This window comes from Piliocolobus tephrosceles, chromosome 1 (genome assembly GCF_002776525.5).
Source record: "Piliocolobus tephrosceles isolate RC106 chromosome 1, ASM277652v3, whole genome shotgun sequence".
Lineage (NCBI taxonomy): Eukaryota > Metazoa > Chordata > Mammalia > Primates > Cercopithecidae > Piliocolobus > Piliocolobus tephrosceles.
This window is the reverse complement of record NC_045434.1, coordinates 178,398,333-178,412,285: the sequence shown is the minus strand read 5'-3', so window position 1 is coordinate 178,412,285 and position 13,953 is coordinate 178,398,333. Positions and strand designations below refer to the sequence as shown.

At 51.3% G+C, this 13,953-nt stretch overlaps 1 protein-coding gene across 5 annotated transcripts in view; it reads left to right on the top strand.

Moving 5' to 3' along the window:
* The window catches only part of ST3GAL3 (ST3 beta-galactoside alpha-2,3-sialyltransferase 3), a 235,976-nt gene that overhangs the window by 206,686 nt on the left and 15,337 nt on the right, over window positions 1–13,953 (top strand). For 3 of the 5 annotated variants that reach the window (XM_023221372.3, XM_023221374.2, XM_023221373.2), the window contains 2 exons: window positions 684–779; window positions 1,055–1,241. In XM_023221372.3, coding sequence (XP_023077140.1) covers window positions 684–779; window positions 1,055–1,241 — 283 coding nt within the window. Of the gene's footprint in view, window positions 1–683; window positions 780–1,054; window positions 1,242–2,253; window positions 5,504–13,953 lie in introns of those variants that run through there. The other 2 variants (XM_023221375.2, XM_031934206.1) reach the window with 2 other exon arrangements.

Below are 13,953 nucleotides of genomic sequence, written 5' to 3'. Positions count from 1 at the left end.
TGAGATGGAGTCTTGCTCTGTCACCCAGGCTGGAATGCAGTGGTGCGATCTTGGCTCACTACAAGCTCCGCCTCCCAGTTCACACCATTCTCCTGCCTCAGCCTCCTGAGTAGCTGGGACTACAGGCACCCGCCACCATGCCCAGTTAATTTTTTGTATTTTTAGTAGAGACAGGGTTTCACCGTTTTGCCAGAATGGTCTTGATCTCCTGACCTTGTGATCCACCCACCTCAGCCTCCCAAAGTGCTGGGATTACAGGCGTGAGCCACCGCCCCTGGCCTGTTCCCCTTTTCTTGCTTTCCTGGTATAGCCCCAAGCTTGGCCCACTTTTCCCTCTCCCCTGAAGCCTGCCTAAACACCACTACCCCTTGGGGAACCTTTACCCTAGAATGCCATCTTACCAGAGCTCCCTCCTCACTACCCAGGCCTGGCACCCAAGCCTTTCCATGGCCCTGTTTTCCTGGGGAAGTGTGAGGGCCTAGAGATGCTGGAGAGTCTCAGGGCCCAACCACCCATGGTATGGTTCAAGCCTTCTCTCAGAAATGCTGCCAGAAGCCCACTGGTCTTCTTCCTCTATCCCAGCCTGGTCCTGGACAAGGGCATGGGGTCAAGGGCCAAAGGAGCAGGGGAAGAGACCTGGTGGGCAGTTCTCTGTACAGAGGTCTCTGCCTCTCTCCCCTCAGCCTCCGCTGCCGCCGCTGCATCATCGTGGGCAATGGAGGCGTTCTTGCCAACAAGTCTCTGGGGTCACGAATTGACGACTATGACATTGTGGTGAGGTGAGCTCCCCAAAATGGCACCTCGGGTGAGTGTCCTGGTCCAAACCCTTAGCCCTGAGCCCATTGAGAACTGTCTATCTGGCTAGTTGGGCTGGAGGTCAACAGAAGCCTCAAGAGCCTGGGTTGGAGGGCTTTGGAACAGACAACTAGAGGTAGCGCCTGGGGAGAATAGGTCCAGGTGACCTGGACTCCTATTCTCCGTGCCTGGGGTATTGTGGGGTCATGGTGCCTTCCCAAACACAGACCCAGGCTCTGACTGGGCCTGCTCTCTGTAGACTGAACTCAGCACCAGTGAAAGGCTTTGAGAAGGATGTGGGCAGCAAAACGACACTGCGCATCACCTACCCCGAGGGCGCCATGCAGCGGCCTGAGCAGTACGAGCGCGATTCTCTCTTTGTCCTCGCCGGCTTCAAGTGGCAGGACTTTAAGTGGTTGAAATATATCGTCTATAAGGAGAGAGTGGTAAGCTCTCCTGGCACCACCTCTTGCCCTGGCCTTCCCCAACTCCTAAGCAGTCCCGCCCCTTGAATGCAGCAAAGAACGAGTAAGAACCTTCAAAAGAAGCATTAATGACCCAAAGCTGCAAGTCACCCAATGGCAGCCAAGGGGCAGAGAGGTCAGGAGATTGCCAGGGTTGCTGGCCAAACTTGGGGGCTGATACGCCTGACACCTGCTACCTGCTTCTAGGTGCCCAGGTGCAGATCCTTCCTTAGCCTTCTGTAGTCAGACCCCAGCAGCCCCAGGGACCCTTCCCTGGCCTTAGATCTCCTGGCCGAGGAAAGCTCTGTCTCTCGGGTCAGCCTTCGTATCACTCCCAATCTTCCCACTCTGCTGCCCTGACACTGTAGCTGCCTCCCTTGCCCCGTCTTCTCCTCTGTGAGTTCTCTCTGACTCTGGTCTTAGGGGTCCCTGCCTTCTTTCTCAGCCTGGGTTCTGCAGGGATAGCAGACCCCTTAACTTGAGAGTGCCAGCTTCCAAGCTTGTAAGTCCTGGCCTCTTTCCACTTTGTACTTTTACCACTGACCTATAGCTGAATCCCCAACCTGCCACTGAGTCTGATCATTGGGAATGATCAGGTTCCACTGACTGTTCAAAGCAGGTAAGGGTCTGGGCCCATTTCTTTAGGGAGCTTATGTGGCAGAGTAAGGTCAACTGCTCTTTAGGAGACCACCACTGAGTTCCCTCCCGAGACCTCTACTTCCCAGCTCTGGGCCTACAGGGACATCCGTGAACTTGTCCAGGTCCACTCCCCCACAACCAGCTGTCACCAGGAGCCCCAGGGCTGGAGTACTGCAGAGCTCAGGCCATTCATCTTCTAATACCCAAGCCTCTTACTAGAGGAGGATGATGACAGACAGCCCTCTGCCTACAATGAGAAGCTAGTTGTTCTTTCTGAAGGTTTAGAGAAGAGTTGGGAGTGGGAACAGCTTCCCTTGCCTGTAGGGTCTCAGTGCAATTTGGTTTAACTCCACAGCTCTTTCCCAAGCAAGGCCAAGTACAGGCAGTGTCAAGTAGGTAGCAAGCAAGAGAGAAGACAGAAGTCAGGTCCAGAAATTCAGGTAGGTGGGACAGTGGGGAAGGGGAATCCATTTCAGAACCAGACTGGATGAGGCACCCGGGCTCCACAGTGTCCAGTCCGCCTCCCCAAAGGGGAGGAAAGGGCCAGGCAGCAGAGTGATCGCTTGGCCTTAGCCAGACCCAGCTTCAAGTAGGCCCACTGCCCACACAGACGAGGTAAATAACAGTGGCTCCAGGAGTACCCTACTGTTTTCAGAACCCTGGGAACTGAGACACTAGTGTTTTCAGAGTCCCTCTCTTTCCCTTGAGGGCAGTAGAATTAGGATCACAGATGGGCACTTATAAGGGAGAATGGTAGGAAATAGGGTCTGTCCTGGTGAACCCTAGTGAGCCTAAGGGCTCCTGTCTCACCCTGGCCTTCTGCCATCCTCCTTTCACATCGTTTCCTCTGTCACAGCCTCCCTCAGGGCAAGAGCTCCTAAGGGACAGGGCTTGATCCCATTGGTTTTTACCTTCAGTGCCCAATCACCATAAATGATCTGGAATTGGCTCAAACACCAGTTCCTACTTCCTACTGGGCAGACTGGGAGAAGCCAGGCAGTTCAAATAAGGCTGGGCCAGATGTTATCACGTGTTCCTTCCAGGAACACCAAGGTCAGTTAATTCAAGGTTCTTAAAATTCATCCAAGGGAGTAAGGAAAGAAAGAAGAAAAGGAAGGAAGCCAGCTAGAGTCGGAGAACTCACTATACTCAGGCTACTCAGGAAGCAGACAGCAGAGCCTTGCTCTTCCCAGGAAGACTGAGGAGCTCTCCGCCCGGCCTGGCCTTGGCAGCAGGCAGATTCAAGGTACCAGCATTGCAGGATGAGGCACAGGCACAGGCTCACTCTTGCTGACATCTGTGTTGTCCTGGCCACACCCGGGGCTCTAGGACCAGCCTTGCATTGGTGAGAACTGCTCCCCAGGATGGGTGGGGGTGAGTGGGAAGGAGAGAGAGGAGATAGGGAGGAGTCCTCTGAATTACCGTGGGCCTTCCTTGGCTCCAAAGTGAAAGATAATTTGGACCTTTAAAGTGAGCTGCCAGAGGAATGCTGGGTTGCCCGTGGCCTCGCCTCCCCCATCTCTCAGAGTGGAACTGCCCAGGCCCTTTGGCTGCCCCAGGGACCTCTTCTTTAGTGTCCTCCTCCACCCCAAGTCCAAGGCTAATGCCTTCCCAGGACCTCACCCATGCTTGGCCGCACTTCCCTGGCATCTGACACCAGGAAAATGTGAGAGAGGCTGCTTCTCCAGGTCCCCTCCTGTCTGATGTCCTAGTCACCAGCTTGTCCTGCTCCTGTAGGGACGTTTCCAGTCATGCCGCCTCTGGGCTGCTGGAGAGCTCTCTGCACCTGTCTGGAGCCTCACCTGCAGAATTCTGGCAGGAGGCAGCTCTGTGTTCCGGAGCCAAGGCCTGGCAGGGCAGGGCTGGAACAGGAATTAGGCCTTAGTCACAGCTGCTTCCTGCCACTTACTACATGAGGAGTCTTTTAAAGCCTATAACTTTCTAGTACCCAGGAGTCCTCATGGGATATGGGAAGGGGCAGGGCAAGGGGGAAGACGTAGGAAAGGACGGCCAAACAACCCAGAGCTAAGAGCCTGTGCCAGAGCTGGCCTTACTTTCTTGCATCTGAGAACTCTCCTCTTCATCATTTGTGGCCATTTGGGTCCCTGACTCACTGGACAGTGGCACTGATAACTCCAAACAGGTTACAAAAAGGCCTTTTGTCTCCCAGATCCCAGGAGCTGCGGCCAAGCCAGCAAGCAGGTGTAGGAGTTCCCAGCAGGCTGTGTGCTCAGGGCAGCTCAGAAGAGCACCAGTGGATGGGCAAGCACAACACGGAAGCTGAGGCTTGGAGAGAGGGTGGAGCCAGGGACATGGGGGTGCAGCCTCCAGCTCTGGTGCAGGTCTTCTCAGAGGTGCCTCTGCAGTCTTCCCTAACACACTCACTCACTTATCAGATGTTCATGAGGTATTCTCTTTGCAGGCTCTACACTGGCCCCTGGGAATACAAAGAGGAATTAAGCACTGTTCTCAACCAAAGTAGCTCACAGTCTAGTGGGAGAGATAGTCCCAAAGCTAGAGTTAACAGTGCAGTGTGGAGGCTGCCATGATGAGGAAGGCCTAAGGCAGCTCTGGGGCAGGTGGGGGACAAAAGAAGGCCTCCTGGAGGAGTCACTCCTGAGCTGGACCCTGAAGGAAGAGATAGGAGTGAGTGGGCAAAAGGCATTAGAAGCAAAGGGAACAGCATGTGTAGACCCAAGAGACCATGCTCTCTTCAGGAAACTGGAGGTGTGCTGTGTGGATCAAGCATGGCACAATGAGGGTGGTGTGTCAGAGCATGCTGCCTAATACCTTCAATGCTGTGGCCTGTGCATCCTCTTCCTGGTGTTGGATGAAGGCTGGAGACACCCCATCCACTGTCCAGAGGGCGAAGGCCTGGGGTCTGGAGAGGACAGGACAGGTGAGAGGCAGAGCCTCCCATCCCCATCCCTCAGGCCCTGCCCTCCTGCCTTGGCCAGTCTCACCCACTGCACCTCAGCAGGCCACAGAAGCCCCTGGGAACTGCCTCCCAACCCACTTTGCTGCCTCCTCTTCCTCCTCCCCACTCCTAAAACCGGAAAGCCAGCCTCGCTGCTGAGCATCTCTGACTGGTCATCAATTCATTGAGGCCCTGGGGCCTAGGCTGGGTGGGTGTGGGGTGGTCCCAGCCTAGCAGTGGGGAGAGGATAGGGCTGGGAGTGGGTCCCTGGACAGCCTTGACACAGCACTTACCCTCCAGCTGTACTTCAGTCCCTGGGAAGAGAGGGAGGAGGGCAGGATCTAAGAGGCCAGCCAGGGCCCCACATTCAAGCACAGGGAGACTGAGTCCCTGATTTTAGAGAGACAACATGGCTTAAGAGGGGAAAGTGGCTTAGGCCTTGGAGTTACACAGATGTGGGTTTAAGTTTAGACCCTCACTTACTAGTGGGCTACCTTAGGCACTAAATCTAACCTCCTCAGATTTAGTGTCATTAATACAGTAGATGAGGAGTGCTGTGCATCTTTCAGGGTTATTTTTAAAATTAGATAAGATGAAATCTAGCTGGGCGCGTTGGCTCAAGCCTGTAATCCCAGCATTTTGGGAGGCCGAGATGGGTGGATGACGAGGTCAGGAGATCGAGACCATCCTGGCTAACACGGTGAAACCCCATCTCTACTAAAAATACGAAAAACTAGCCAGGTGTGGTGGTGGGCGCCTGTAGTCCCAGCTACTCGGGAGGCTGAGGCAGGAGAATGGCGTGAACCCAGGAGGTGGAGCTTGCAGTGAGCTGAAATCCAGTGACTGCACTCCAGCCTGGGCGACAGAGTGAGACTCCATCTCAAAAAAAGAAAAAAAGAAAAAAAAAAAGATGAAATCTAGAAGCATCTAGCATAGAGAACTTAGTTCTCAGTCTATAGCAAATAGTAATGTTATTTATTTGTTTATTTTTTATCGCTGGTGGTGATTTTGCTGTTAGAAAAGCCCAATTATCCCAGGGAGCGAAGCATTTTTCTTTCAGGCTGTAGGGCTTGACCTAGGAGGTGACCCAGAAGCAGAGGTCAGAGGCCAGGCCTAGAGGAGGGAGAGACAAGGAGCCTCCTAGTGAAAGGCAGCAGGGCTGGACTAATCCATAGGGCAGAAGGGGCCGCCACATCCCCGAATGTAAGGCCTCTTATTGGACCAGGCCCAAATGGGGATTGAATGATGTCCATCTGCACCTTCACCTGGTCCCTGCACTTCCACCAGCCTGAGAGGGATGCAGAGCCTTAGTGTGGACTCTGTCCTGGGAGACTCAGTGCAGACCTCCTGTTGCCTAGCCAGCATTCACCACCCAGCCCAGGCTTCTCACCCAGCCTCTGAGACCAGCTCTTCGAGGATTCTCCACCACTACTCCTCTGCCTTCAGATAAAAATGCTCAAGAATGGGAACTCCCTCAGCTCCTCTTCCTCACTGTCTTCCGTAAGCTCTTGGTCACTGCCTCATAATTATTACCATGGTCATTCTCCTCCTCCTGCTCCCCTTCCCACCACTCCTCCTCCCCCTCCCCCTCCTGCTCCTCTTCCCGCCACTCTCCCTTCCCCTCCTCCTGCTCCTCTTCCTGCCACTCTTCCTCCCCCACCTCCTGTTCCTCTTCCTGCCACTTTCCCCTCCTCCTGCTCCTATTCCTGCCACTCTCCCTCTCCCTCCTCCTGCTCGTCTTTATACCACTCTTCCTCCCCTTCCTGCTCCTCTTCCCACCACTCTTCCTCCTCTTTCTGCCACTCTTCTCTCCCTCCTCCTGCTCCTCTTCCCGCCACTCTTCCTCCCCCTCCTCCTGCTCCCCTTCCTGCCACTCTTCCTCCCCCTCTTCCTGTTCCCCTTCCTGCCACTCTTCCTCCCCCTCCTCCTCCTGCCCCTCTTCCCACCACTTTTCCTCCCCCTCCTCCTCTTCCTCTTCCCACCACTCTTCTCCTCCTCCTGTTCCTCTTCCAACCACTCTTCCTCCTCCTGCTGCTCCTCTTCCCACGACTCTTGCTCCTCCTCCTGTTCCTCTTCCTGCTTCTTTTCCTTCCCTTTGTTCTCCTCTTCCTTCTGTCATCACTATCATTGTCATCATAGCTGTCACTTTTTTTTTTTTTTTTTTTTTGAGACAGAGTCTCGCTCTGTCGCCTGGGCTGGAGTGCAGTGGCCGGATCTCAGCTCACTGCGAGCTCCGCCTCCCGGGTTTACACCATTCTCCTGCCTCAGCCTCCCGAGTAGCTGAGACTACAGGCGCCGCCACCTCGCCCGGCTAGTTTTTTGTACTTTTTAGTAGAGACGGGGTTTCACCGTGTTAGCCAGGCTGGTCTCGATCTCCTGACCTCGTGATCCGCCCGTCTCGGCCTCCCAAAGTGCTGGGATTACAGGCTTGAGCCACCGCGCCCGGCCTAGCTGTCACTTATTAAGCTCTTCAGTTTATCAGCTTTCCTTGAATTCATTCAGTTCTCATAATGACCCTATGGTTAGGTACTGTTATTATCCCCATGCTAGAGATTAAGAAACTAGGGTACAGAGAGGATGTATTACTTGTGTAAGGTCACACAAGTGGTAAAGCCTAATTCAAACTCAGATCTCACTGCCTTAGGGATCTTCCTAAGAAATAAATCTGACCACATACCTTCCTGGTTAGAATCCTCTATCAGTCAGCTCCTATCTGCCGTGGTCTGTGAGAATGGTAAGAACTACCGTTTACTGAACTCTTCTCTATACAGGCCCTGGACGATGTGGTTTATATGCATCATCTCAGCCGGCCATCTCCACAACCCTACAAGGCAGGTACTATGAGTAGTAGTCAGCGGTAGGGCCGCATTTTGGACCGAAGGTGACTCACTTTAACCACTGTGCTATAACACCTCCCATTTATTCATTGATTCAGCAAATCCAAAGCAATCACTAATATCACATGGAGTCCCATTCTTCAAGCACAGTCTCACTCACCCAACAGCTCCCTTTCCCAGTGCTTTCCTTCACATCCAGCCAGTCCAGTACCAGGGACTGAATGTCACCCAAGGGAGAGAAGCTACAGCCAAGGTAGTAACACATGGTGTTACCTTAGTAACATCTCAGTGCTCCTTCCCATTCCTGTGTCCTGTCCCTGGTCCTTGATCGTCTCAGATCTTTACCCTCATCATCTTCAATTCCGCTGTACCTCCATCCTATTCCAAAGAAATTGCGTGTCCAGCTGCACAGGGAAAATAAAGGTTGTCACTAGCCAAAAACTCTCAGCTTCCTGCTTCCCATCCACAAACATACCTGCATCCCCATTCATCCCTGCTTCCTCCTCTACCATCCCTCCTGTGCCTCTGCCTTTCATGGTCAGTTCTCTCCTGTCCTGGATGCCATCTCCCTTCACCTTCTCAGGACTGTCTTCTTTCCTTTGTCTCCTTTCTCACCTCTTTGCCGGGTCCTCCTCTCACATCTATGAATGTATTTGGGTCTCTTTCACCTTAAAAATAAAAGCCCTCTCTTTAGCTTATATTCACCTCTCTTCTCTTTCAAGTTTCTGGGAAAAGTCATCGCCTGTCCCAGGGTCTACCTGTTTGCCGTCTGTTTCTCCACCTCTCCATCCTGCCTTCCAAAACCACTCTCACCTGGCAGTGACCTTGATTCTAAATCCAGCAGACTCAACCTGAACTCAGTTTCAACTCCACAGCACAGAACTCCATGATCTGGCCCCTTCCAAGCCTTCCCTTCTCCTTGCCACTCTTTTTTTTTGAAATGGAGTCTCGCTCTGTCACCCAGGCAGGAGTGCAGTGGCGTGATCTCGGCTCGCTGAAACCTCTGCCACCCCCTCCAGGTTCAAGCCATTCTCCTGCCTCTGCCTCCCAAGTAGCTGAGACTACAGGTGCCCACCACCACACCTGGCTAATTTTTGTATTTTCAGTAGAGATGGGGTTTTGTCATGTTGGCCAGGTTGCTCTCAAACTCCTGACCTCAGGTGATCTGCCTGCCTTGGCGTCCCAAAGTGCTGGGATTACAGGTGTGAACCACTGCGCCCGACCCTTGCCACTTTTTAGCACCCAGCATGTCCTCTCCACTCTGGCCTGTTTCGTGCCTCCGTGTTCTACCCGTTCACCTGCCCATGGATGTATGAGATGCCCCTCTTATAAGCGCCAGGAGGGCAGCGGCTGTCCTGTTGATCTCTGTAAGGCCATCACCTCCAGCGTGTTTGAGGCATAGTTGCTATACATAAGAGAATAAGCACATGTGGAAACTGAGGCCCAGAGTGCAGCAGTACCTTCGAGGAGAGTCGGGATTCTAACTCCAAACTCTGCCTCTCAGTCAGGCTCTTTCCTCTCAGCGAGGCTGCCTCCTTTCATTGCCCTGGAAGGTCTTTCTTTTAGGTTCAGACCCTCGCATCCTTTTGCTCTCTTCTTGCCTCTCCGGGGCATCTCTTTCCTCTTAGCCATATTTGATCTTCTTTATGCAGTTCCGAGATCATTCTCCTTGATAAAGAAATAAGAACTGAACAGTCCCTGGCACTCTGCCTTTCAGTTGCCTGTTGGCATCACACGGACCGCCCCAAGCTGGCTCTTCTTTTTGTTCATCGCTTTTTTTCCAAATATAGCTTTCAAAAAGTTTTCTGACCCTCTCCTCGTAGCATACATCAAAATTCCAAATGGACTAAAAAGTGAAATATAAAAATATAACCAAAGGGAAGTTTAAAGTAAGGATAGAAATCAAATCCCTGGAGGGAAAGAACTTTCAAGACACAGAAGTGCTAGAAGAAATCAAATTTGATAACATATTAGAATTTCAAGTTAACACAAAAAGACTGCCACACAACTTTGAAAAAACATATTTAGAACATATGGCAGGCAAAGGGTTATTATGAAAGTTAACAAGAAAGCCATTAGAATCCCAGCAGATAATGGACAGGAAACTGAACAGATCACACAGAAAGAAAGATAACTAGTAAACAACAGAAATATGTTTAACCTTCCTAGCAGTCAGAGAAATTCATGTAAAGGAAACAGGCTGCCATTTATCACCTACCATGTTTTCAAATAATGTGTTAAATTATCCTACATGATGCTGCATGAGTGCAATGACAGGTATATCAAAGGCTACTGGTCAGAGTACAAATAGGGACCAGCTTTTTGGAAAGGAAATGGAACTTGGTACCGAGAGCGATCACCCAGAGGAAAGAAAAGTCAGTGCACAAAGATTTTTATTGTAGTGTTACTTTATATTTTGTAGTGTTATTTATAATAGCCAAACCCAAATATTACCTAAGGGTTTTTTTTTTTTTTAATGTGAGTTATGGTCTCACTACATGATGGAGTATAAAGCAGTAGCACAGCAGTCCTGCCGAGGGTGTGGGCACCTGGACCAGCCAGCACAGCTGCTATCCCCAAACCTTCAGTGCAGGTAGGATCAGCAGGTAAAGCACTGGCCTCAGTGTTAGGAACTGAAAACAAATCTCTTCTTCTGCCACATCTTTGAGTTTCATTTTCCTCTTCTATAAAATGGAAATCGTGAAAGCCTCCCTGCATAGCTCCCTGTTATTCTGGTGTAAGAACTAGTAGGACAATGCACAGGACACCAGTGACACACTGTGCTCATCTGCAATGACATTTGCCTTCTGAGAAGTGAGAATGAGCACAAGAAATATTGCCTGCCCGCTGGGCAGAACCCCAACCACAGGACGAGGAGTGAGCGTGTCGGTGAGAGCAACAGGGCCTGGGCCCAAGGGTACAGATGCCACCTGATCAGGAGGGTCCTGCCACCTTGTTTCTTGGCCTTCAGGATACCGATGAACATGCATATTTTGGGCATAGAGAACAACGTTGGCAAAGAGCATGGTGTATTTAGTGAATTAAAAATAATTCAGTATAACGAGTGTGGCATGGGCATGATACTGCCCTTGACCTGAGAGAGGCATCTGCCCTAGGCCCTACTGTGGCCCTCCTCTGACCACAGCCTTTGCCATGGAGTAAAGAGGAATATACAGAGCCAAGAGGGATGTGGCCACCCCAGGCCCATCTGCCTTGAGATACCACTATCAGGTAATGGAGACCTCAGAATTTCTTGCCCTAACAGTGCCAAGTCCAAGTCCACTTCCATCTTCTTGAGGGCAGAATATAACTCTCTCTTTGCATACCCTAAGCCCACGGAGGGTATCTGCAGAGGCTGTGAGCAGAGCTTGGATGTGTGGAGTGAGGAGGAGTCTACACACATGCACAGACTTTTTTTTTTGAGACAGGGTCTTACTCTGTTGCCCAGGCTGAAGTCGCACGATCTCGGCTCACTGCAGCCTTGACCTCCCTGGGCTCTGGTAATCCTCCCACCTCAGTCATCCTAGTAGCTGGGATTATAGGTCCTCACCACTACACCTGACTAATATTTCTTTTTTTTTTTTTTTTAGAGAGGGGTTTTGCACAAGACTTCTTATGGTATGGGATGGGACCACGGGTGGGAGTTGGGCTGGACCACCATGGTCCCGCACAACAGATCCCCAGGCTCAGGATTCTAAACTCAAACCTGTCCTAGGACATTTTTCAAGGAAGGATATATATAACACACACACACACACATATATATATATATATATATATTTTTTTTTTCTTTCTTTCTTTTTTAAACAAGGTCTGGCTATATCACCCAGGCTGGAGCGCAGTGGTGCGATCTTGGCTCACTGCAGCCTCCGCCTTCTGGGCCCCTGCCATCCTCCCACCTCAGCCTCCCAAGTAGCTGGGGACTACAGGTGTGCGCCACCATGACTGGCTAATTTTTGTATTTTTTTTGCGGAGACAGAGTTTCACCATATTGCCCAGGCTGGTCTCCAACTCCTCAGTTCAAGTGATCTGCCCACCTCAGCCTTGCAGGGTGCTAGAATATATTTAACATCTTGATAACTTGCCTCATAACTTTGAGATATTTAAAATTAAATTTTAGACACGTGATATGTGTATAATACACCCATTTGTAGTTTTGTCCTTGGCCCAACAATGTTAGGAGTGGACCTACATGGATATGGTGGCAGTGGCTGGAGATGAAGCTAGGTGAGCAGGGGACAGATGGTGAAGGGTCTTAAAAGCCAAAGTCTCATCAAGGAGCCTGGACCTTATCCTGAGGACCAATAATAGCAGAAGCTAACAAGAGCTGACTTTGTGCCAAACATATGCATGACTTTAAACTGTCATAACACAAAAACACTATAAAGGAGAGCTGGTATTACTGCATAGGACAGGGTAATGAGACTTTGAAGGGTAAAGAACTTGCTTCGGGACACAGAGTTATAGTTGGGGGTGTGAGGGTTCACAATCAGACCTGCACTCTAATTGTCAACGCAAGCTGTTGCAGTGGGCAGTGGAAAGCCACTGAAGATTTTAAGCCCAAGAGTGTCAAGATCAGATTTGTGCAGGGATGTGAATGAACTGAAGGGAAAGCAAGAGGGAGTCAGAGAGAGCTGATGGCTGTTAGAGTGACCCCAGGAGAGTTGGTGGCCCACCCTAAGGCAGTAGCAGCAGGGAGCATAGGCGTGGACATATCTGCCTACTCTTGCTGTGAAAGCCTACCACGGTTAATCTCTACTCCCAGACCTGTGAGCACACCAGGAAACATTCTCTCAGGAGCCTGGTGGGGAAAGTGCTTCCTTCCCAGATGTTTTCCCCATTGCTCCTGGATGTTCTGACAAGAGCGGAACAGGTTGCATCAGCAGGAGTCTGGCAGCTCCACACAGAGGAGCTGGGTCCAGACTTGACTGAGGCCGGGGCATTCCTGAAGGAGGAGGGATTCAACAAGGAATGCAGCCCATAGCTGGCCTTGAGGAGAAGCTGGACCATGCCAGACCAGCAGCACTGGCTGGCCTTATAGGCCTCTGTTGTGTCCTGTGGATTGGGGAAATGAGATGTGAGAGGCCTTGGGCCAGATGTGGACACTTGCAGGCACAGGCCTTGTGGAATAGGACTGTGTGCTGGCAGCAGGCCTGGCAGTGTCTCCAGCAGCAGGCAGACCTCCCCATGGGGAGCCAGGGGGAAGGCTGGCTCTCCCATTCAAACGCATGCACGTGTGCAGGTGCGGATGTGTCCTGGCCTCTCTGGTGGCTGACGTTGCTGACCACACCCTCCGCTTCACTCTCCTGGTGTCTGTGACACTCACTATAATCATAATAAGTAAGATTTATTGAGCTTGCTATATACCAGACCCTGTGCCAGATGCTATAAAATGCACAGCATCTCTAATCCTTACAGCTATCTGGGAAGTAGGTCTTATCAGCCCTGTTGTATGCACAAGGAACTTGAGGTGTAAAGAGAGGACACAATGTGCCCCGGGTCACAGAGATGTGGAGCTGGAATTGAGCCTCTGCTTTTCACACTCCAAAGCCTCTGCAGTGGTACACAGACGTTCTGTGTATGTGCCTGTGTACGTGTTTCTGAGAAGAGGAGTTACAGCTTTTTTTTTTAGGAAACAGGCTGAAGTTTTGTTGGTACTTGATGTTTTTGTGGCTGGGGAAACACGGAAATGCCCAAACCATGTCTTAGTCTTACTGTTTCTCCTTTCCCCAGAATCTCTGAGGAAACTACACCAGGACAGTGGCAGATGAGAAAGAATAAAAGGAGCACTGGACTGGTGCTGTGTTGGGCTCCCAGTTCTCCAGTGCAGGGCTCCCTGGGATTTGTGACCTAAAACAGGGCTCCTTCCCCCAGAGTCCTAATATGACTCTCAGCTGCTGGTGGCGGAGTAAGAACCTAGGGCAGTAAGACCTCAGCGCAGTGAGCCAGGAAGGGCAGAGGCAGAGGTGGCCTGCTCCAAGGAGGAGGCCTGCCCAGCTCACTCACTGCCACGCAGAGGCAGCAAGTCAGGAAGGGCTGCCTGTGTGGGAGAGAATTTTCATCTCACACCAGTAATCGTGACACACTCAGTATCCTCAAATCTAAGCAGTCACATCCGGCATTTCTCCTCCCAGGAAAGAGTAAAGATGAGAAGAGAGGTGGCAGCTTTCCCCTCCCCATCAGATTGCCAAGGGGATTAAGTTAATCAAATTTACTACCGTTGGAGATAGTGGTTTAAATCCAGGACTTACAGCATATGGAACAGACTAAGAGGGATTGTTTCAGAGAGGGCATCTCATGT